Source organism: Tyto alba, unplaced genomic scaffold (assembly GCF_018691265.1).
Source record: "Tyto alba isolate M040663 unplaced genomic scaffold, T.alba_DEE_v4.0 Super-Scaffold_2, whole genome shotgun sequence".
NCBI classification, from domain to species: domain Eukaryota; kingdom Metazoa; phylum Chordata; class Aves; order Strigiformes; family Tytonidae; genus Tyto; species Tyto alba.
Window position 1 is genome coordinate 30,135,064 of NW_024881282.1, and position 23,889 is coordinate 30,158,952.

The window sequence follows — 23,889 nt, forward strand, 5'->3', positions numbered from 1 at the left end:
GACTTTGTAGAATTGCGAAGCAGCACTCTTTTTCAACGTAGTCAAAACACCAGGATGTTGCCCTCTGAATTGGTATTTGTTAAATTAAATGCAATACTTAATTTATTTTACCATGCGTAGCTGACAATTAATTTAAAACACAGTTCTATATATGGTGTTGCCTAGCTACCCAGTCCTGCTAAATCTTTCTGATAGATAAACTGCTTTTAGTTTTCCTTACAAGAGATCAATATAAGCTTTCTGCACGCATAGTTGTTTTGATGGACATTGTCAGAGCTGCCACCTGCGTGTCTGTTGAACTTCCCAGATATGCCAGTTCCTATTACACTGCAAGGGAGTAATGTGATGACATTGCTCAGGGCTCCTCTGCGCTCTGGGGCTGTGGGAGGATGATACTTCCCCCTCCTTCAAGTAGTGTTGTTCTAGGTCATACTCCACTGTTGGAGGTCGGTATTTTGGCCAGCAACTCCGTTTCGAGTTAGCCACTGGTTGTCTGTAACAGCCACCAGGGAGATCTGCTGAGACCTGCAAGGCCTGCTCTGCTTCATGAGGGTAGACTTATTTCCCCCCACTGGCCAATGAAGCAAGGAACAGGGCCATAAAGCTTAACCCACTGTTCTTCCAGAAAATGCAGAATTAGTGCCAATAAATTCTTAATGTGCCTAAAACCACTGAAATTTATTGGCTTATGCTTTTTTCTAAATGCAGCAGTTAAATAGTATGAAGACCTCTTGGCCTTTTTTTTTTATTTAAAGAATCACTGCATTTTATTGAGCATTTAAGAATTTTAAGAACTTTTTTAAAAAAAAATTTAAAAAAAACCCTCTTTTTAATTATATTCCCTGTTTTATTTTCAGGAGTCTGCCTTGTTTTCAGAATGTTATATTTAGATTAAAGAATAGAAGTAGTTGCCCAGAGCAACAGCTGCAGTGTACGTGTGTATAGTGGGAAGCACAACTGCTTTATCAGTACTGTTTTAACATTTTAAACGACCTTTGCTGTGAGGAATTTTCAAACTCATGTAAACTGGAAGAAAAAAATCTGATAGACTCTTTTCAAAGGCCCAAACTCAATATTGAAATTTTTGGTCCTTCAGGAAACTACTTTTTAGGGAGGGAGGATTTTATTTCTTTTGGTTTTTTAATGAGGTCATTTTGACAGTGGGAGTAAAACAGATAAGAGCTTAATACTAAAGTTGGGTTTTTCTTGTTTTGGGGGTACTTTTTGTGGGTTTTTTTAATGGGATTTTGGCTACCTTAGAAATCTTCATCTTGTATCTGTTGGAAGACCCATGGCATATCAACTCTTGAAGGGCTGGAGTTGAGACCCCATCATTTTTCTAAGAGGTTTTATCCTCCCTTAATTGGATTGAGACTTTATTGGGGCTGACATTTGTCAAGCTATTTTGTCCTTTTATCCTGTGGAACAGCACCTGGTGAAACTTTTGAAAGTAGGCTTGTACATAAATTCAGGTGCTTCTAGCACTGCAGCAAATGCCTGTATCTTTGGAGGTCTCAACTGCTTTTAAAATCTGCCTCTTGGGATTTCAGAGGAGAAACTGCATTCACCACAGGGTTAGTCCTTTAAAACAACATCTGAACAGTGATGGTGCCATCATCTGGGGAGGGGGCCCTGGGGGGTTTAATCAGGACGTAAACAACTTTTATCCATTCTCCCAACAGTGGGAAAAACAGAAGGTTATATGAATGAAAAGGATGATTTGAATTACAAGCAGATTAGTTTTAAGGTTCCAGTGTGGTCAGAGTAAGGGAAACCACTTCCCCCTAAAAAACGGATACAACTTGCATGTTTAGAAGATATTTTGGTCTGGTAATTAGGTATATTTTTTTACACTTGTTACAAAATATCAGATGTTGAAGGCTTTTATAAATCCTTTTCTCTGAGTTGCAATAACTTGGCAAAAAAACTTACTTTTAATATATTTAGTATGCTTAACAAATTTGGTTGGTTGAAATAATGTATACAAAATATACTCCAGAAGTTATGGGCCAGATCTGTCATTGAATATTCTAGGGGAATTACACTGCTGCAGGTACCAGAAACAGCACATAAACATGCGGTTTCACTGAGCAGTGAAGCCTCTTACGGTTGCCAGTAACATTTAATTCCTTCTCTTTGCTGTGACGTTTCAGGGAATATACTGAGATGGAAGTAGTTAATAAAATGCATGCAATATATTAGGTCTTCATTAATTTAAGACTGTTTTTGCTTCATGGTTCACTAATATTTGCAACCTAAGTGCTACAGCATTGTACTAGTACATGAGAGTGGAACCAATACTTTATGAAATTGCAGTATGTCAGATGAGGATAAAAGTTTTGACGGACACAAAAAGCAAAATGGTTTAAACAGTCATAACATTAAATGATAGAATGTACTTTGCCTTTTTACCTCAAAATCTTTAGCATATATTTACATTGCTTTGTTAAAAACTTTGTTCTAGCACCACAAGGACAGGAAGTCTTTCCAGACAAAAAATGAGACTTTGATTTGTGTTGAAGAACTAGAAAGCCAGGAACTGGTACAATATGAAAATTAGTCTATTAACCATCAGACGTGAAAAAAAATAAACTAGATAAATACTATTTGAAAAAAAAAAAAATTAGAATTTCAGTAATGGGTTAGCAATGTGCACACTGCTTGCTTGCTGCTTTGTTTTGGTATTCTTTCCCAGATCGAAAATGGTTTTATTTTAAGAACTTAGTTTTAGCTGTAGTTCAGCTGAAACATTAGCTTGATGATTCATGCATTAGCTGCTGAATATTGTTTCATTTAGTTAGCTACGAACTGTAATGAATGGCTCATCAAAAAAGAGTACCCAATCTGTGTCCACATCGTCTTGGATACTGTTCGGTCTCTTTTTGTTTGCACTTACCCAGCTGCATTCTGTGAGGTAAAGAGTCATGGCCTGACACTGCAGTTGCCACTCACAGAACTACATCATATTGCTAGAGCAGGAGCAAAGATTAATTGCCTCAGCTTGAATGACACATTTGCGAGATCAGCAGCTCTGGTTCGTACAACGCTGATGTCCACTGATCCTGTACTGTTGCTCCAGTTTGAAGACAGGAATTCCTGGAGTTGTAGAATGTAAGTTCTGGAATACTTACTACATTTCTTCAAATATTTATTTCAAAGGCAACCCACTGAAGGTCGATCCCGTGATGGTGGTTTGCGTCTTGGAGAGATGGAACGGGATTGTTTGATAGGTTATGGAGCCAGCATGCTTTTATTGGAGAGACTGATGATTTCGAGTGATGCCTTTGAAGTGGATGTCTGTGGACAGTGTGGCTTGCTAGGGTACTCTGGCTGGTAAGTTGTCCAACTGTAATGCTTTTTGTATATCACGGTGTCCCCTCCTCACTTTGTACATGTGACGTTTCATATTTTCAAAAAATCCCTTAACCTCGGGTTCATAGAGCAAAGTGGTACAGAGTAAACATGCCTTTATGTAACAGAATCTTGCCCATGGTTATAGTGCTTCTCAGTTTTAAAGTGCTCACAGACACCGAGTAACAGTCCCACACACCTTAATCAAAACCAGTGTCAACATTCAAAATTGATGTTTGGGAAATTGGTGACAGGGGATGGTTCTTTGTTATGGTCTGATTGAATTTAGGACTAAAGTGAGTGCGTAGCCAGTGGGCCAGGGGTCTCTCCTGTTGTGGGAGCACAGGTATTGCCTCCCACAGCCAGCTGTGCTTGTGGGAAAGGTTACCTTTGCTCTGCTGCCTTCCTTCCCACCCTTGCAGGGGATTAGCAAATGCCCAATCCTGTATGTCATCTATTTTTTGAAAAGGGGAAAGTAGGAGTGTCAACGTGCTTGACTCTTCTGACATCAGAAATGAGATTACGAGATAGGCTAGTCACAGATCATCCTGCTACAATCACATCTTGAACCTCACAAGGCTGAAAAGAGAGTGGGCACAGAAGAATGGGAGAAGAAAGCTTGTTCTCTAGCTCTGGAGTTCATAATCACATGCATGCTGCTTTGACTGTGCCCATCCCAAATGCCTTTTGCTTTGTAATCTTGTAAAACAAGGAGCTCCTCTCCGAAGCATCAGACAAATATGCCAATCCCATGTTGGACCCTGAGAGACAAGCAGCTGTCTGGCTGAAAATTCAGCTGGCTTCTGCCCGGCTGCCTTGTCCCAAAGAAACTTATCTCTAGACTAGCTAATGGTCTTGCTGACTTACTCTGAGTCCTAAGCTAGAGCTGAGTTTATCTCCTGCAAACAAACTGGTTTTCCATGCAGAGGAAGCATAAAACTATGTGGAGCTTACCATGTGCAACACCATGGGCTTTGCTCTAACCATCTTCTCTCCAGTAAGTTTGAGATGCTAGATTTAAATTTGCCCTGTACCATGCTGGAAATACACCATTATTATTAGAAGATAGGGGAACTTATTTTTACGTCCTTTAGAGGCGAGGGAAATGTTTTGCTGTAGCTTGGTTTTGTTTCAGCCACACAGAAAAAAAGGCTTGTGAGACCAATAGGAATTTGGGATACAACGTTCTTGCAAGCTTTGTAAAAACAGGTGACCTGGAGTCCCACGACTAAGGGAAGAAAAAATAAATAGTGTGAGTTCCAGTTACAAGTTATGCTAATATTCATGTCAGGAAAAGATGGGAAGTTGGAAGGAGGAGGAGAAAGATTCATTTCTAAATAACCTCAAAAGAACTTTGTTGGTAACTTGCTGCATATAGGATTCAATATCAATCTGTGGGGAGAGGCAGGAAACTAGACTTACTCCAGTGCTTCAAGAATGATTTTTCCATGATATAATGAAGTAGGAAAGGTGTGTTCTCAGTTTGTGGTGTAGTGCAAAAGAGACAGCTACCGTTTCTGCCCCTGGTCAGACCTTTCCTCTGAAGCATGTGGCTTCTGGCCAGAAACCAAGCACCACGTTTGTCTGTTAACAGCAGCAGCAGTTCTGCTCCTTGTGGAGCACAAGTTCAGACAGAGGTAGGTAAACACATGTGAAATCCAAAGGAGAGACGAGGCCTACTCTGTGCATCCTATTGTGGTTGGTGATTTTTATTTGAGCATTGTCCTACTGGCTTTTGTGCAGTATGTATTTTTGAGAGTCCTATTTTTCTTGAGTATGCGTACACTGTACGTAACAACTGAGGCTTTTTCTGATCCAGGTCTCTTAAAACTACTGCAATGCAAATAACAGTTGAAGGAAGCCCTCTGAAAGGAAGGGCATGCCATAAGTCAAACAACTAACTGCTTCTGTGTAAAGCACTGCCTTAAAAAAACTCAAGTGCAGATGTAGCTCAGATATTTTTTTTATAAAACCTTGGCTTTCAGAGCAGTCCTTGAAGATTTTCAGAGACCACAGAAAATGAAGGCACTTTGAAGAAAATTATGAATTCAAGCTTTAGGAATAGTATTGCATTTTATTTTTAAGGTGCTGTTAATATATTCCATATTTTGAAGTTTGTAGTGAAGTTTAGTAACTCTTTTTAAGTAACTGTGAAAGAAGCTGCTCTCTTAGATGGAGCCAGACATTCTTGCAATCTGATTCTGTGAAAAGCTGTCTGATGTGTGAGAGTAATCAATAAGAGGTAGTTTCTGCTAAATGATATGCTGTGTCTACCAGTAGCTGAAGCAAGTGGCCCTATAATGAGCACCACGGGAGAGACCAGGTCATTACGACAAACTTCCAAATGGGCCTTTTCAGTGACTCTGGCGTTAAAAAGACGTTGCTGCAAGAAACCTTTTGGAAACATATTGTTTGGTGGCTAGCATTAAGGGCACTTGTCTTAAGGAAGATGAGCCCTTCCTCCCAGAGAGGGACTAGCCACTGGGTATGTTTTTCTGTGAGATAGTAACAGTAGATCAAGGTTGGGGCCTCAGCTGGTACTTTTGCAGGGGAAGGGGGCTGTTGTGGGAGTGACAGAATTTGTCCCCATAAAAAATACAGTAGAAACTTGCTGTGACGTACCAGTTTTATGCAAATTTTCCAACTTAGCTGTTGTACGGGTGCTCAGGGGCAGGACTCCACTGAATGCAAAGAGCAGAACTTGGTCCTTTTTTGATGATAAATTATCCCAATCCCGAGAGTATGAGCATTTTAAAATATACATGAAGAAAAAATTTGTTTCTGGTCCAGATTCAGCCTTGGCACAGTTGCCTTTTCCTGTCCAGTTTAGTATCAATTCTAGTACCAAATGGTCTTTCAAGTAACTCAGTTTCTGTGATCTCTGTTTGACAGAACTTTGTGCTTACTGCACTTTAGCCTTTCTAGGTGATCCCGATCCAAGTACAAGCAGGTCCGGAATGGTGTAGCTTTGGGCCTGGGTGTAGCGAGTAGCCTCTGCTCCTCAGGGCCTAGTGGATGTTACCAGATGCCAGACATCTGCTCATAGCAGAAAAGTTGTGCCTTATCAGACTTCCAAGGCTGCTTCTATTGAGAGCAACTGCTTGCTGCGTTATCATCAAAAACTGGCTTCTGTTTAGGTCACTCCTTCCCACTATAAAAATGTGCCTATTCCTATAAACTTGGACTAGAGGAAGAGTTACAAACCTGCAACTGAGGTCTATTGTGTTTTAAAGGCATGCTAGCAGTAACATTTCCCCTGTGTAACAGAGAAGCCTGTTCCAGTGAAACTCCTAGCTCAGTCTATTACTTTCTTACTGTCCGTAGTCGGATTTAGACAAAGCCAAAGCAATTACTGGGAATAAGTGAAGCTTCATTCCTCATCATGAACTGCAGAAATGTAATTAAAGCTTCTGTACCATTGGTTGAAAGCTTTCCTGGTTAAACAACAACAAAAAAAAAAAAGTATGGAGCATGTGGAGGTCAAAAACCTCAGAAAACCCACAGTTTTTCTTGGAAAATAACCAGCTCTTCGACATGCTTTTTAAGTATGTCTGTAAAAGAGAAGTAGCAGAGTCTGGAAAAGTAACTGGAAGACTGATGCCAACTCTCATAACCAAGAACCTTATTAACACTAACCAAGTTTATTTGACCTGTCCCTGTTGACTTCCATGTGCTCTAGGTCAAGTTCACTGGTAACAGAAACAAGTGACTAAGCATTGGCTTTATTGTAATTGTTGATTCTCAGCATCATTTTGTACCACAGAAACATAGGAATTTTGCTAATTCTTCCTTACTTGGGTCTTCAGACTGTTACGACTTTATGCCAGAAATAGAAATTTGAAACACAGAAACGAAAAAAGAGCTTTGTTATACCATTAGGAAGTGCTGAGTCACTCTGCGTTCCCAAAGGCCTGGCTTTCTCAACTGTCCAAAACCAGAAGATGGAATATACAGGAGAATGAGGAGTTAGGGAGGTTGAAAACTCATGTTTATACGACTTTTAATTTCTTTTGTGTGCATACATAGAGTATAAAATTAAATAATTTAAAGAGTTGCTACCACCACTGAATTTGAGTCCCGATACTGGAAAGATGGCTGACTGACCTTATACAGTCAAGAATATATCTATATGACAAAAAAACACCTTTCCCTCCATAACTTTAAGATCATCATTTGAGTGAAGAGCTGAAAGAATATGTGTTAAAGCAGTTTACTGGTTACCCGTCTTCACTAAAGCTTTGGCTGTTCACACAGAGGGAGGTGAGACAAGAGATGCCTCTTTTCTGGAATGTGAACTGATTTGAGACATTACAGGGTGAAGCTGCACATAAGGAAGAAACTCAACTGTGAACCTTCTTTCTTTCTGCCTCTTTTTTGTGACATATATAAAACAGAAACTGGATCACTAATGATGTTTTCAGAAACGCATAGCTTGGTTCACCTCCTTTCTGTCATTACACAATGCTGAATTTGCGTTGGCAGTTACGTGGGTGGTGAAGAAGTCAGTCCTGTTAGCTACTGAGCATTGTGGTTCCCTTCCACAAAAAGTGCAGGTTCACATTAAGGTCCTATTGATTTCCGTCAGATTATTTAAGGGCTTAAAGTTAGGACTTAAGCACTAAAATGTGTCTGAAGCACTGGCCTCTTTCTAGGACTGAGCCCAGTGTTTAAATGCAGGTGGACAAAGAAACCAGTGGTTAATGGCAACTGTTTTTTTCTGCAGAGCTTCATTTATCCACCAACTCTGATTTCTTTTTGTTTTTTTTTTCCCCAGGTGCCACTACTGCAAATCATCATGTCATGTGTCTTCTCTGCGCATACCTTATGCCTGTAAACTCTTATTCCAAGAACTGCAGTCAATGAACATCATACCTAGGCTGAAACTATCTAAGTACAATGAATGAACAAGATGGAAAAAAAAAAAAAGTACTTTACAAAAATTGAAATCGAGCATATGTAACTGGAAGATTTTTTTTATTTTATTTTTTTTTTTTTTGGTGAACGGGAATAACTCTAAAACCTGAGTGGGTAGAAGGGAGGTGCAAGACAGTGTGAAAAATCTTTCTTACATATCCTACCTGTTTTTAAGTTGACAGGCGAAGCTCTGTCAGTAGAATACACTAGGAGCAGTTCTGAAAGCCTTGATTAGTCTGAGTGAGCAGGACATGTGGGAATTGTGGAATAACACCATGATCCAGCAAAGCACTTGCAGCACTTCAAACAGCCCTTTGCTTGGTTTTGAAAAGTGTTTTGCTGGACTAGGGCTTGAGCTGATCTAAATGCACAACTTATTCATAGAGGTTCAAAATGTTTTCCAGACCAGTGTAATAGGAGAGACTAATAAATATTTTAAATAATACTAGCAATATGTGTTTATGGTTATGTAAGGATGGTAAAGCCTTCTTACAATGTCTAAATTACTTTCCTATTCCTAAAATGTTTTGTTAAAGAGTTAAAATTTTGTTAAGGAGTGTCAGGCTTAGAGAAATTAAACTACTTTCTTGAGAACTTGGAAGCAGACATTTTGAGTGGGATTTCAATATGCATTTGTGCATTCATGTGCAGGCAATGGTGTGATTGTACAGTCCATCTGCTTTCAGCTAAACGTACACAGTTTCTATGAAGTTCAAGGGAGGTGGCTGCATAGGCAGCAAGTGTATGATACAGCTTACAGATAGCCATTCAATTCCTAAGGAGTACAGCAGATTTAATAATATGCTGGCCCAAAGCCCTGAAGAGACAGGCTACAAACACTAGCTATGCTGTCCTAGGACTTCAGAACTTCTTTTAAATATGGGCATAGCTAAAACTTTAAGAACGAAACAAAACAAAAAAGGAACTATGAAGAACAAAAATCCTCCACTGACAGTGAAGCAGACGTGAAAGGATTTAGAAAGGGAACAGCTGATTTTTTTTCATGAGATCTAAGGCCTAAAGCTGAAGCAGTGGATGAACTGAGAGTCAATACCCTAAACTCACTTGAGCCCTTAGTCAGCAGAGCACATGGTTAACTTTTTAAGGAAAGGAGTAGTCCCACCAAAGTCGAGATGAAATATGTGCATGTTCAGGTGCTTCAGAGAAAGGCAGCACCCCAGATCAGTGAGGATGCAGACCACGGCCCGTCATCCCCAAGTCCTGAGATGCTCTTTGGCTCCTCGTATGGCTGAAGAGTGCATGCCAGTCCCGACACTCTTCTTGCAGGCGTGCTGCTGCTGTTCTCTGAGCTGCTGAAGCAGCACAGATGACTATCAGCCTGAGGAGGCTTGCTCTTTAAACTTCCGCCAAAATGCTTAAACTAGTAGTTTTGTGTCTGGGCTTACAGATCAAGTCTGAAGGAATAGATCTTACCTTCTTTTTATTTGTATTATTTTTTTCCAAATCGGACTAATGGCAACACAGATGTCAACCCAGCACATCTGGATAGGAAAAGCTCTTGAAGCGCCTCTACCAGGATCTGAACAGCTCAGGGTTATTTACAAAGAGTTCTGAGAGGGCGATGTACTGCCTGGGACTGGAGGAAGAGGTTAACCGAAAGCCCCGACCAAATCACCAAACCTTCTGTTTGCCGCCCCCCCGCGACTGCCCAAGTGAGGCTCGGGCGCACCAGCAGAGGGAGCGAGCCTCAAAGGCTGCAGCCTGCGGGGGGGAGTCCTGGCTCAGGGAAACTCCGCGGAGGGTGAAGGTGTTCTTGCTAGCTCGTCCTCTCTTAAGCGACCCCCGAGGTTAGACGGTCAGAGCTACGGGACGTTCATAAGCAGTGGGTACAGTTAACACCTGCGGAAATTTCAGCAGACACAGAGGTGGAGGAGGAGCAAAGGAGCGTGCTCATGAGTAACCCTACTGAGAGAACAGGTCTGTGTGCAACCCGGGGGGGGTAACCCTGCAGCTAGTTTACCTCAAGCTGATGAAAGCGTGGAGATGAAAGGGTTTGTGAGGGTGAAGGAAATCCTCTGCGATAGCTGAAGTTTAGGAAGAAAGGGGCAGCCTTAGCAATGACGGATCCAGTAGAACGTAGCAACTGGACACACCTGGCAGTGAGGGTCAGCCACTGTCAGCTGTTCTGGTGCTACCTCCATCAGGTCCATTTACACATCACTGCTGTCTAACCTCAGCCTGTGCATACACCGGAGGCTTATTTGAGTGCAGATTTGAGCTGAAACTGATTTTTACTGTTGGCCTCCCTTTAAGAGGCTACCTATGTTCCATCATAATAGACACCTGCAAGTAATCTCTTGGCAATGGAATAAGCATTACAAAACCAGCAGCAGGAACAACAAGCTGCTATGGATTCCTGGGATACGGTTGGTTACAGTGGCAATTCAAGGAAGGAATGCTACTGCAGCCAGGAAGAATTATGACACGTGGACTGACGAGGTAAAATACATTCTTGGAACCCCAGAGCTGTCATACGACTTTCCTCTGGTGAGCCTCATCTTTGCAGCCCTTTGAATTATCTTCCTAGCCAGCCTCCCCTCCCCTCTGCTTTTTAATACAGTGAATGCCTTCACAAAGAGGTCTTATGTCAGCTAAGGGCTGTGCTGCTGTATCTAGGCTTGCCCACACCAACCCTGCCGTGGCTCTGTCTAATTGCTGAGATACAATATCCTGAACACCACCTGACAAAGTCTTAAGGCTTCAGCACATGGAGCTGTGGCTAGAAAACTGCCATGAAGTTTTCATTCCCTTGCAACTTGCTGCAAAACATCTCTTGTGCTAGTGTCCAGGAGAGGCTTTCTGGAAATGCTGTTCAGCATGAAGGTCACCAGCGTCAGTCCCAGCTGAAATGCCAAATACCGGCCACTTTCTGAGATAACCTAGAGGTGTGTGCTGCTGTTGGAATAGATACCTAACTCCACATACTATGTTTAAGTTGCCATTGACTTCACAGATAAAGGATTAAACGCTAGGACTAAAAGGCCTGGAATTCAGTAATCAGGTCTATTATTTCACTGCAAAACGAAGATATTAATTGAAAGCTACCCCTTCAGACGCTACACACGTCCAGCTCTACTGTTCTGTTGTGAGAAACAATATCAAGCTGGGGCTGGGCCTCGGGATGCTGCGGGCAGAGCAAAGCACAGGTCTTTTAGCCAGTTCTGGAACTGTGGGCAAGGTGGGTCACTTGTTCAGAGTTCAGAAAAACAGCTTCAACTTCAAACCATTTGCATAACCCTTACAAGTTTTTTTACTTTTTTTTTTTTTTTTTTAAGGTAAATGTTTCCAAACATAGAAACTAAAAAACCAAACTATAAAGAAAAATGAAACCAGACTGGCCAATTTTGCCATTCAAAGAGCTCATAATATGAAATCTAGGCATACTGAGATTTAATAATTTTAAGATGTGGAAAGTAAAGGGCTCCCACTAAGCACAATTGGTTTTGTTTGTAATGTCCATATTTTGTTAAGAGTTCTGCTTACAAAGAAGCTTCCATGTGCAGCAAAGAGCTTTTCTTTCATTGGACTCACTACTTGCTTAAAGAGGGAGGAAAACCAGTGAAAAACATAGACCCGTGATGATGAGAAATTACCGGATGTCTTGTCTTGGTTTTTCTGATGGTAAATAGAAAAATCACTGGGGTTTATAGAAAAACGGAGGTATGTCATGATTAAAAGCCTAAAAAGACTGAAGACTATTTTGTTGGTTAGTGATAATAGCAAACTGATGCGTGGTGCTGCGCATCTGAAAATGGGCCTGCAAGCCCTGCTCAGAACACACCTGCAAAGCCCGGCGGTAAGGACAACTGGTGCCACGCCGCTGTAAAACCAAACTAGAGGGGCTGAAAACGTGCCTGTGCTTTGTCTCGAGGCTCCTGCCCTCGCGTGACGGGGCACAGGCCCTGAAAGGACCTACCTGGCTCGCAGCCCTCCCACAGTGACCCCCAGGAGCGCTGCGGGGAGCACAAGCCCTCCCCAGCCGCGGCCCCGAGCTGGCTCAGCCCGGCGGCGGGGCCCCTCCAGCCGGCCTCTCCTCCGGTTGGGAGCTGAGGATTGTTTTACAGCCCGCTGCCGATTCAGCGGGGCCACGGGGCACTTGATGAATTCCCTCCTCCGAAGGGGACGTGACTTGCCCAGGGCCACAGAAAGACTGTGCCAGAAGTGGGATCAGGACTCCGCAGTCCCCAGGTGCCAGACACGTGCTTGCCTTAAAACTGAGCACTTCATCAAACCGTAAAATCCAGCCAGATGGTGACTCTTTGCTGTTATCTGGACCAGTGCTGGGAGGCTTAACGTGTGCAAGGCACGGTGAAGATCTGGATTCCAGTTCCTGTGTCTAAGGCTCAGAAGCCCAGAAAATGGATCTATGTTTTAGACCTAAATGCTGCTAGAAACTTTAGGATGTTTGAACCCAAGTTCTGACTTCGGGCCATTCTTCTCATTAAATGTTTCTATCTCAGCCCGGAGCCCAGTTTCGGGGGTGAAGTTCTTTCTTTGAGAAGGGGTAGAGAGATGCAGGAGTAAGGACTGGCTACTTTGTCAACCCTGTGCACGTGGTCCCGGTCAGACTCTCTTCTTCCAGGTTAGCAAAGACTAAATGAATCGGCCAGTGGATCAGTTCTGTCTGTCAGCAATCACTTAAGAACTCGCTGTTTGCACCTATGAGGAAGCAAATGCACCCTCTCTGCCTTCCATACCTATGAACATACATCCCAGAACACAAGAACTCTCAGTTAAACCCTCCAAACCCAGGTCAGAGCCAATAAAGGGAATTTTTGCAGTTGGGATTTTTAAAAAGCGGTTTATATGGCTTTATTCCTGTCTCAAATTCAACAGCAAAGACTTCTGTCAGCTGACCTCTGAATGGATTTGGGGCTTTGTTCCATCTTCCAAAAAATCCTCCCAAGCTTGTGAGTGGCCCCATTGCTCTTCGCACCTTGCTGCTGGGGGGAAAACCCAAACAACTATGTATTTCTTCTAATTACAGTTACCCCTTTATTTGTGTATTCCCTGAGGCAGGTACCTCTGAGGTGGTTCCAATGACCATGTATTTTTTCCCAATAGCTTCACCGTGCATGTCTTTGTCCCCTCCTCCCAGTTGGTACATAAACAGCATGTTAGTTCCAAATCAAAAGCAATTCCCTGCTGCTAACTGAAGCGGAGCCTTTGTCTTTTGTTAGCATGAGTTTTGGGGAGCTACTGGACCTATGCATATGCTTTACCATTCCAGACAGTGCATGGTAGCTATTGTCCGCTCAACAACAAAACTTTATAAACAGAAAAATAACTCAAAAACTAAGAAAATAAATCGGTGTGCTAAAGAGTAGAGTTCTATTTTCTCGCTAAAATTATGTCCTAATAATGGAAATGGGTTTCCCTTGAACTCCTGGTGAATTGGAAACTTAAACTCTGCATTCAGGCCTCACCCCTCCCTTCAGAGGCAGGCACTGAAGGTAATTCTCTGTGCTCCAGGCGGATCAAAAGAAACTCATTATCAGTCGGTCATCTAAAAGGATATGACAGCTTCACATCCAGTTGTTCAGCAGCTTAGATGCAGTCTGGAATGGATCTTTTCTGTGTCTGTTGTCTATAATAGCTTTTAGGGCTGGCTCTTCTTCCAACACGCAGTACAAATCCTCTGGTAACTAGTACCAGCCACACACAACAAAAGCCAGCTAAATCTGGTGTAAGCTCAGAAATCGATGACTGCTTGCCCTTTTCTCATACTCAAGTCAGCAAGAGTCTCACAGGCCGAGTGTTCTGGGCAGCAGCCCTGGGGGCAGGGCTTCTTCTAGACTCCTGTGGACGTGGACACTATCCCGAAGAGTGAATTCCCTTGCTCCGTGCAGACCGAAGCTGTCCAGTGTGAACAAGATGTTTTCACTGATCCCTTCTGGCAACGCTGGCACTGAACTTCTCCATGAACCTGAGAACTGGAGCTAAGCAAAGTTCCTTTCACAAGCATTAATAAGAGAAGATCATTTAAGGCTGACCTACACTCATCATCAATGAAACTTGGCTTCAGTCATGTCTACAGATACAGCAAGCCAGCTGCAGTTCGTGTTATTTTTCTTTCAAACTAAAAAGAAAGTACCCCCTGCCCGGTGCATGTGCAATCCATCATTTGCATGCTTCAGCTTGTCTGCTCATTTTCTCCCAGATACCTGCATATGTGCCTGCCCCAGCCACTTTCTCCCGGTGCTTGTGTCAATTAAAGCCTTTTGAAGGAATCGGTGCACATGTTTACCTAGGCAGCCTTTTGATGTTCCTCTTCCAGTTCCTGCATCTGTCAGCATCACGCTCCCCAAGCACATACAGAGAGACTCGATTCCAGAAGTCGTCTGTCAGCTTGCTGCATATCCTATCTTTCACCTATACATATAGCTTCCTCAGGGATGTTAATATACGTAAAGTTAACATTTCCTGTTCTGATAATAAAGATGAGCAAGGGGGAAAGGGAAGCCAATACAGAAACAAGATCCTTCTCTCTTTCTTCCATGGGATTTGCCGAAACCAGGACACCCGTAGGTGAAAACAGCAGAAACAGAGGAACAGAGCTAGGAAGGCGGGTGGACAGAAGTGCGGGTTCATGCTGAGAGGAGGCTGTTGGCTCGCGCAAGTACGAAAATATGGAACCACTCACAGACTGCAGCCACTGCTGAAATAATGAAGTGTCACTGTGTGTTTGGCTGCTGACAGCAGTCTTACGCTCTGCGCAGAGATACAGCGGATCTGAAAGGATCCCGAGCCACTGAACTCAGATCCCTGGCACTGCAGACTTACAGACTCCTTTCACAAGCCATTCGCAGTCGTTCCTAGAACTAATGCAGGTTCCTGTCCCTGTTAGTCTATGGGAAAACTTCTCTGGAACTTCAGCCTAAAGTTGCCTCAGATATTCTAGCTAAATTAACAGAAACATATTCTAAACAAATAGAAAAGTTTGTGTGGTCGCAGACTATTGGCACAATCGACTGCAGGGTGGAAGACAGCCACAGAAATGTGTTTTTGAAAGAGCTCAAATTATCTGGGTGGTAAGTTGATATGAACTGCCATACTTCTGCTCTGCCTCTGCTTCGCTAAACCATCAGAAGCAGCTCATTATCAGTCAGTCACTCGAAAGGGTATGACAGCTTCACATCCAGTTGTTTGGCAGCTTAGATGCAGTCTGGAATGTGTCTTCTGTTCCTTTGATGACCCTGCTTTTCTCTCCCTGCACCAGCACAAGTTCGTATTCTTTCTTGAATAAAGGTGTTGCTCCTTTCTCAATAGCAACAGAGTCCCTCTCCACCCAAAATCCACCATCTGATGCAGTGTAGGGTTATACTGTTTATGTCTTGTCGATGTTTGGCATAGACAAGAACCTGAAGTGAAAATTCCCAATTGTATATTTTTTGCATCCTTCCCAAGACCTGTCCTTTCCTCTGTACCAAATCGAATCCTGCAGCCTACATGTTAAAAAAAAATAAAAAAAAGGAAAAAAAAAGGCTAGTGACTTGCAGTGCTTCCATCTTTGGCCATCCATCGCTGATCTGTAGCACAGGAGGAGGTGCCCCACACTTTCAGAAGAATTAAGTACTTTATTAAGTGTCACGTGGGATATCCAGAAGCAGGAGATGCTTTTTAAAAAGGTAAGCAAAACCCAAACAAGTAACAATGACCGAGCTATGGAAGTACACCAGGGCAATCCGACACACTGAGGGGGGATTAGGTAAGCAGGAAGACAGCGGCACTGACATTCTCCACAAGAATGTGGGGACAGGAACTAATCTGTAGAGGCAGGGAGTAAGAAGATTGCAACAAGTACCCCTGGTCTAACAGAAGTCCTGCTGATGATCCTGCCCGTGCATCATCACCTATAGAGAACATGCGTCTTTGCACCGTGCCAAAGAAGAGCCCAAGCCCCTAGCCATCCAGGCTGCACTAAATCCCATTCCCTCTCACCCTCCCTAGAAAGAGCATATCCCTAGGGTCACACATCCTGTATTTTTAATTTGCTTCTCTCTGGGACATCAACAACACGGAAGGAACTCCCTGAAGCTTTCAGGTGGTGAAGGCCACTTCCACAAGCACAGAGTGCCTGCGACGGAGACCCGGAGGCTGCCGCTTGTAGGTCTTCAGCACTTCCAGCGGCCAGGCCCCTGCCCGCCGCGGCCGCCCGGCGCAGCCTGAGCGCACACCTCCCCTGCCCAGGGAGCGCTGGCCAGTGCCCGCGGGCTCCCGCTGGCCCGGGCGGGCTGCCTCAGCCTCAGGGCCGCGGCTGGAAGCTATTGGGGCAGCAGGGAACCTCCCTGCTCACAGAGAGCTCCCTGCACCACAGTCAGCACCTCCTAACTCATTTATTTATTTATTCATTTTCAAAGTTAACGGTGATTTCAAACTCCCTCGGAGACGAGCCCTGCTCAAGGCCAAGAACGCGCCTCATGTTTTTTGCGGGGCTTCTGCTTCCACCACGAGAAGGGCAGGGGCAGGCCCCAAAGGCCCCTCACCTCATGGGCTCCCCTCAGGGCTCGCACCACCCCTCACGGTAAAACCTGAAGGGGAAAAGGAAAGAAAAACCCAAAAACTTAGAAAGCGGAGGGGGGGGGGGGGGGGAGGGAAATGACCCCGGTTTGGCGGCGGCAATCAAAACCACCCTCAGACGCACCCCGCTGAGCCCGTTCCCCTCAGGGGCAGGCCGTCCCGCCGCCGGGCAGGCGGCCGGGGAGGCCCGAGGGGCCGCGGGCGCTGCGGGCCGGCCGGGGACGGGGCGGGGGGAGCGGAGCTCGGGCGGAGGCCGCCGGCAGCAGGAGCCGCGGGCCGCGCCGTCGAGGGGACGGGAGGCGGCGGAGGCCTCAGGGCCGGCCGTGCCCCCCCCCCCCCCCCCGCCCCGTTCTCCCGGCCGGATCCCCGGTGCGGTGCCGCCGGCAGCAGCCCCAGCCCGGCAGCGCCCGAGCGGTGGAGGGAAGGGAGAGACGGGAGTCCCCCAGGGCGAAAGCCGTGGCGGTGCGGTGGGGGGGGGGAGCAAAAAGCACAGCCCTCGCGTTGGGTTGGGGTGGGGTTTTTCTTTTGGCGGGGTGGGGGGTGGAGGGAGGAGAAATGTCAGCCTCGCCGGGCCTTGCTCCCGCCTCGCCGCACCTCGGCTCCCTGCCGCGACCTCAAGCGCTTTTCAGTCGCCGCCGGCCGCGGGCTCGGCGTTTGCGCTTGCCTTCCCCCTCTGGCGTTATTTTTACCGGCCTTCTGGTCAAGCACACGGGGCTCCCCGCGCCAAAACTCGGCCCGGGGGTGGTGGTGGTCGTGGTGGGGGTGCAGCAGCCGCCCCCGGCAGCCCGCCCGGCGCCGTCCCGCGGGGTGCAGAGGCACCACGAAGCGCTGGCTTTCCTCTTCAGCAGCCTCGCCGCTAGTTTTGCTGTGTGGGGTTGGTGGGTTTGGGGTTGTTTTTTGTTTTGTTTTGTTGTGTTGGGTTTGTGTGTGTGTGTGTGTGTGTGTGTGGTTTTTGTTGTTGTTGTTGCCGAAGGCGAGAGGGAAGTGGGGGTAGTCTGGGTGTAGGGAGGGGAGAGGGGGAGAAGAGTGGAAAACGTTGGCTCTGTCCATGGTCAAAGTAATTCAGCTATAATCCCCCTTTCTCTTCCTCTCCTGGAGCTCTATTCATATTCTAATCACAGCTTTTCCTTCCCTAAACCAGCCACTTTTATCAGAGCCCTAGCTTTGCACTTTTACTTCCACTTCCAGCACATACAACCGCATCCAGAATAAGCAACTTTTCCCAGCCTCCGTCCTGCCCCCCTCTCCCCCCTCAACGTGCTAACCCGAAAAGCGATCCTCGCATCCTCGGGCTAAAGTTGGAAGGGAACACGAAGTTTGAAAACGCGTCCCTCTGGTTCTTCATTTCTCTTGGCAATCGGGATCTCACACCCTCCCGCTTTCCCCCCCCGCCCCGGTCCCACGGAAAGCTGCCCGGGGCCGCGGGAGTCCCCGCCGCCGAGCTGCAACCCCAGCACCGCTCGCCCAGACACTGGCAACTTCTTTCTCTTCTCACACAACCCACCCCACCTCACACCCCCCCCGCCCGCGCCTTTCCCTACCCACACACATCGCCGGTTTTCCCCCTACCCCCCACACCCCCCACACCCCCCCAAGAAACTAAGCTTACAAGATATTTGGGAAGCTGTGCAGCTTCCAACGCCATGTGCCCGCGAAGGATCCCAACCCAGAGCCCACCGAGAGGAGGAGGAGGAGGAGGAGGAGGAGGGGAGCTCGGCGGCGCTGCACGCACACCCGGCAGCCCCAAAGAGCACAACCCCAAACCTAGTGCCCGTTTGAAGATCTAAGCCAATTTTGATCTCGGGCTGTAATGAGCCAAGGACCTTGGGTGGGGGCTGGGGGAGGGAAGGGAGGAGTGGAAAGGCCGCTGGAACTTTAAATAAGAAAAACGTTTCTAATGCTCTAATAGAAGAGGGAAGTCGAAGTGTTGGGATTGCGTAGATCTAAGGCCCCCCTTTTTGGAGGAAAGCTTTTCTTATTCAAAACAGCATCACAATGGGCTTCACATTGAGCCTTGCCACATCCCCATCTGAGTAGCAGCCATTCATCAGGCTGGCTGGCCTATCAATGACATTTCTCCCATCAGGGCTTCTATAAAATGATGCTTTTTCCCATGAAACATCCGCAAACATTTTGACGGGTCTGGCTTTGCCCTGCTGGATTACGGAGTGTCCCTCTCTCCCGCGCTAACTTCCCCCCCCCCCCCCCAACTATCTGCCTCTGCCCTCCTCCCCCCCCCCCCCCCCACCCCCTCGCCGCCACCCTGCTCCCTCTCCCCCGCGCATCTCTGAGATAGGGGCTCTCTCTCCACACCCCGGGACCTTGGGGCTCCCGTCCCGTCCATGGGAAGAGCATGCATTGCGGGTTGCTGGAGGAACCCGATATGGACTCCACAGGTAAGTGTGCCCCCCAAACCCCCCCACTACCCACCCCCCCAAAGCCCCCCACCCCCCTCCCCCCCCCGCAGCCAGCGGGGCTCCTCTCGCCCGCCAGCGAGGACTTTTCAACTTGACCGTGGCGGCGTGGGCAGCGCGGGCGGCCGCGGGGGGAGCCGCCCGCCTTACCGGCCTCGCAGGCAAATGAGCCCACGCGTGTGCGGTGGAGCGGGGTGCGGGGGCCGCGGAGGGGGAGCTCTCGCTCCTGGGCTGGAGCCCTGCGGTCGCACTTGTAGATATCATGGAGCAGAGGGTGTTTTCCTCTCCCCCCCACCCATTTTTTTTTTTTTTTTTTTATTTCCCTTCCCTAGGCTGCCGGCCGGCAAACTAATTTCCTCTCCGCTTCTAGTTGTAGGCGCTCGCTTAGGTTTGAGCGGAGCCTTTCAGAGGGGCGAGGAAACGAGGTTTCTTAGGGAAGATGGTTGGTGGGTTAGGGGCGAGCCCAGCGCCGAGGTCGTCTGGCCCCGCCGGCAGAGCCGGCACCGGGCTGCTTGGGAGGGGAGGCGGTTTGGGGAAGGGCACGGTGGGTCTCTCCCCCACCCACCCCACCCACCCCCCCCCCCGCACCCCCCAAAACGACGGCTTGGCCGGAGGGGCGAGGAAGGCCGGCTGCGGTCCCTGCAGGCGGGAGGCGAGCGGGACGGGGCAGCGGAGGGGCCGCTCGCCCCCCGGCCACCCCGACGGCCGCGTCTGCCGCCGGGCCCGGCCCGGGGGCGGCGGGGAAGGGGGGTGGGGGGGGTGACGGGGAGGGGGGGGGGGTGACGCGGAGCCGCCGGCTCTCCCCGGGGGCAGGGCCCAGGCCTCGGTCTTCCCACCGCGGCTGTCAGGCGGCCGCCTCCCAAAACCGCGCTCCGTCCCGCCGGCCCTGCCCGCGCCCCCCCCCGCCGTGCGAGGCCCGGTTTGCCGCCGGCCGGGACCGCTGCGCTCCGGCCTGAGCGCAGCCCCGGCGCGCCCGTGCGCCGCGGAGCGCCGGCACCCGCCCCCGCGGATAACCTCGGCGCTTTTCGTTTATTTTCCTCAGCACCGGAAAACCGCCCCTCCCGCCCTCCCGCCCTCCCTCCCTCCCTGCCCCGGCGTCTCCCAGGCGCACAGCTCGCAGGATGGGGGAACGGCTGCCCCCCGGTCCTGACCTGCCCCGGCCCCTCCTGCCGCCGCTTGTACCGGCGGCGAGGCGGCCGGCGAGCGGGGCAGCCGGGTTGCCCCAGCCCCGCCGGAGCCCACCGCGGGATCGACACCCCCCCCCCCCACCCCCTTTCGCCTCCCTCACGGCCGCGCCGGGCCCCCGGCGCTCCCCCGGGGCCCCCGCAGCCCCGTCCCGGCTGCTCCGGGGTCGCTCGGCGCCGTCCCGGTGTAGCTGATGCGGATGGGGACGGGGCGAGGGGCGGCGGGGCAGAACCCGCCGGGGGTTTTCTCACCCCTCGCCCGCAACGCGGCCCGAAGGGCGTTTTGTAAAATTGAAATATTTATTTAAAAAAAAAAAAAAAAAAAAACAAACAAAAAAACGGAGAAGGGGAGGGGAGGCTGCTCGGCCGCGGCTGCCGCGGTCCCGGGTGGGGGCTCGGCGCACCGGGCGGGCTCGGCCCCTCGCCGGCCGGGTTTGGGCCACTTTTACTGCCCGGGCCCCCGGGGCAAAACCCGAGGGGCTGTTGCGGCTCAAAAGTGCTCGGCAGGGAAGGAATCGTTGTGTTCAGGTTCAGGGCGTGTGCAGGATGTAAAAGGAAGTTGCGCTTGTGTCCAGCGGCACCGCCGAAATGGAGTTAAGGGCACTGCTGGCAACTTCTCGTTGTCGAGAGTAACGGGTCTTGAGGGAAAGGGGGGAAAAAAAAAATAATCAAAGCAAACCAAACAAGCCCCGCGTTTTCTAGCCCTGCACTCAAAATTGCCCATCTTCGGGCGGAGCCTCCGTACTATTCGTTCCTTAAATTCAGAATGGTTATAATAAATGGCAGCATGATTGATTAAGATAATATTAATCAGAAAACACTTTAGTCTTGCTAAACAGATGGCAAGAAAAGTGGAGCTTTGCAGTTGTCTCATTCAGACACCTTAACCTCCCTTTCAGAGGACTTAATCCAATTAGCTTTTCTCCCGAGTTTCAGTTGTTATGTAAAGATCCTCTTGCATTGTGGAGAAATATGGCTTCATTGAAAAAAATCAGTCATGTTTTAATTTCTCCTTAACAGTTTTTCCCTAAAGCAGCGGGATTTTTTTTCTTTTTTTTTTTTTTTTTTTTTTTTTAAAAAAAAAAGGAAGAAACAAAAACAAAACAAAAAAAAAAACCAAAAACCAAACACCATTACCCGCGACTCTAATTTTAAGGCAGGGGACGGTTGGGTTCCTTCTCCTTCCCCCAGCAGCGCCGTGTGCTTCCATCGAGTTTAGCTCACGTTCCCCTAACCTGGGCAGTGACCCACGGGGACCGTCACCAAGCCCAAACCGATTTCTGGCCGTCTGGGGGCCCGGGAAATCCCCGCGCCCGGCGCTCCCCGCCCAAGGCAGGGCACCGGGGGGGCCCGACGGCCCGGCCCGGGCCCGGCGCGGCGGCGCTGGCGGGGACCTGCCCACGGGGAGCTGTCCTTGGGGCTCTCCCGCGACCGGGCAGCGGGGGACCCACCCGGGGGGGGGGACCCCACGCCCTTCGTGGGGCGGTTTGCGGCGTCTTTCCTCGCGTGGATTTTCCGCCGCCCGGAGCTCCCGTCGGGCGCCCGCCCGCCCCCGCCCGTAGTTTTTAAAGCCCGTAACTCCTCCGAGCCGGGCCGGGGGAAGTTTGCGGCCCCCTCCGGGCTTCGCCCGCCCGCCCCTTCGCTGTGGGGCACGAAGGGGTCGCCCCGGGGCGGGGGGGGGGGGGGGGGGGGCCGTGTCTGGCTTCTGGGGTTTGCAGGAGCGCGCCCGCCGCCGCCTCCCCTGCGCTCGGCCCGGCTCTCGCCCCACGGCCCCGCCGGCCCCCCCGACACCTCCGTGCCCGCAAATCTCCCTGGGGGGGGGGGAGGGCCGGGGACCACTGCACCGGGACCCCCATCTCCTCCCCCGACAGAACCCACCGGGGACCCGAGGGAGGGCGGCAACGGGGCGGGTGCCCGGGGCCAACGCCCGGGGAGCCCCGGAGGGCGGCCGGGGCGGGAGCGGGACACTTCGCGGGAGATCCCCACTATTAATCACAGGTTTCCACAGCCGTCAGCCCCCCCTAGTGACACCGGCACGGTGAGTGCGGGGCGCTGCCGACGAGGGGTTCCCCCCCACACCCCCCCACGCCGAGGGCGGGTTAGGACACCGTGGCTTGGCAGCCGGCTCAGGGAGAGCGCCCGGGGGGGAACCCCGCGGCCCGGCTCCCCCCACACACCGCCCCGACGGAGCTCTCTCCACGCAGGACACCCACCCCACCCCCCCCTCCATCCCCCACCGAGCTTTCGGGGGTGCCGCCCGGGGAGGGAGCTGCATGCGGGGACGCGTGGGTTTCCCGCGGGTGGGGGGGGGGGGGGGCTGCCACCCTCCTCGTCCCCGCGGCACCCCGGGGAAAGCTCCCCGCCACAGCGCTTCGGGGAGCGGGAGCCGACAAGGAAACAGAGGCGCTTTCCTGGAGTGCAACTTTTCTGCACGACTCAATAAATATCCCTCGTTATTTCAGTGTTGGAGCCAGGCAAAAACTCTGCTGGTTTCAAAGCGCTAGATGGATGAGATCCTTGGGACGCGAATCCGAGGTTTAGGAGCTGATCCAAACCCCATTAAAATCAGCAGAAAGCCTTTCAGTGCTGTCAAGGACGTTGGGATTAGGCCCTTAAAGCAGTTTGTGGGAACCACGAAAAGCGGGTTCCGGCGCCTGAGCCGAAGATGTGGTGGCGGTGGCCAGATTTCGGTCTATATTCTTATAAATATATGGGTGTTGCAGCGGGGCGGGGGGGTGGTGACCTTTTCTGTGAGCTTGCCATTTAAAAAGGATCTAGCATCTCAGCACCGACTGAGGAGAATTAATGGCTTTCATATCCTGGTTCAATTAATGAAATTGCCAATATTGATAATAAATACTCGGACGGTAGTTGCAAAAGCAGTTGTGACATTTCAGAACATGTGTATAACGCCGGAGCATGCGATCCTAGGTCTCGATTTTTTTGATCCAAACGAGTGATTGATTTTGCTGCTGAAAACTGCTTTGCTTATTGCAAAACAGTTTACTAATAGATAAAGAGGAGCTTGCTATTGGCTTTTTTTCTCACTTTCCTGGAGTACTTTTCATACTCAAGAAAAATGTGATTTATTTTCATTACAATGAATAAAAAAAAGTTCTTTACTGTTATAGGATTTGTGTTTTTAAAGGCTTTTACCTGCTGAGCAGTTAAGTTGGTCCAACGATTCTTTTGAATTCTAAATTTGATATGATATGGACACGCAAAAGAAATACTACCGGTCCTTTATAAAATTGAACCTGACTATTTCTCTTAGGTCATTTAATATTTTATAAAGTATGCGAAAGAAATGCAACAAAGAAAACCGCAAACCAAACCAAACCAAAAATGTTTTCTCTCCTGCTGGCTGCCGAGTTCCTGTGGACAATGTTTGTGCAGTAGGGCCCGATCCTTGGCAGCTCCCTCTGCCTCCAGCAGCAGTAGAAACGGGATCTACACACAAGTCCCAGCACTGGATCAGATCTTCA

General features: G+C 49.0%; 2 protein-coding genes across 3 annotated transcripts in view; both read left to right on the forward strand.

Moving 5' to 3' along the window:
- The window catches only part of POLR3B (RNA polymerase III subunit B), an 81,191-nt gene extending 72,478 nt beyond the window's left edge, over window positions 1-8,713 (forward strand). For both annotated transcript variants that reach the window (XM_033004434.2, XM_033004435.2), the window contains 2 exons: window positions 3,160-3,333; window positions 8,126-8,713. In XM_033004434.2, the coding sequence (XP_032860325.2) occupies window positions 3,160-3,333; window positions 8,126-8,255 (304 nt within the window). In that variant the 3' untranslated portion in view covers window positions 8,256-8,713. The remainder of the gene's footprint in view (window positions 1-3,159; window positions 3,334-8,125) is intronic.
- A 10,246-nt stretch (window positions 8,714-18,959) lies between these two features.
- Window positions 18,960-23,889, forward strand: part of RFX4 (regulatory factor X4) — a 100,524-nt gene continuing 95,594 nt past the window's right edge. The window contains exon 1 of the mRNA XM_042793385.1: window positions 18,960-19,202. Coding sequence (XP_042649319.1) covers window positions 19,160-19,202 — 43 coding nt within the window. The 5' untranslated portion in view covers window positions 18,960-19,159. The remainder of the gene's footprint in view (window positions 19,203-23,889) is intronic.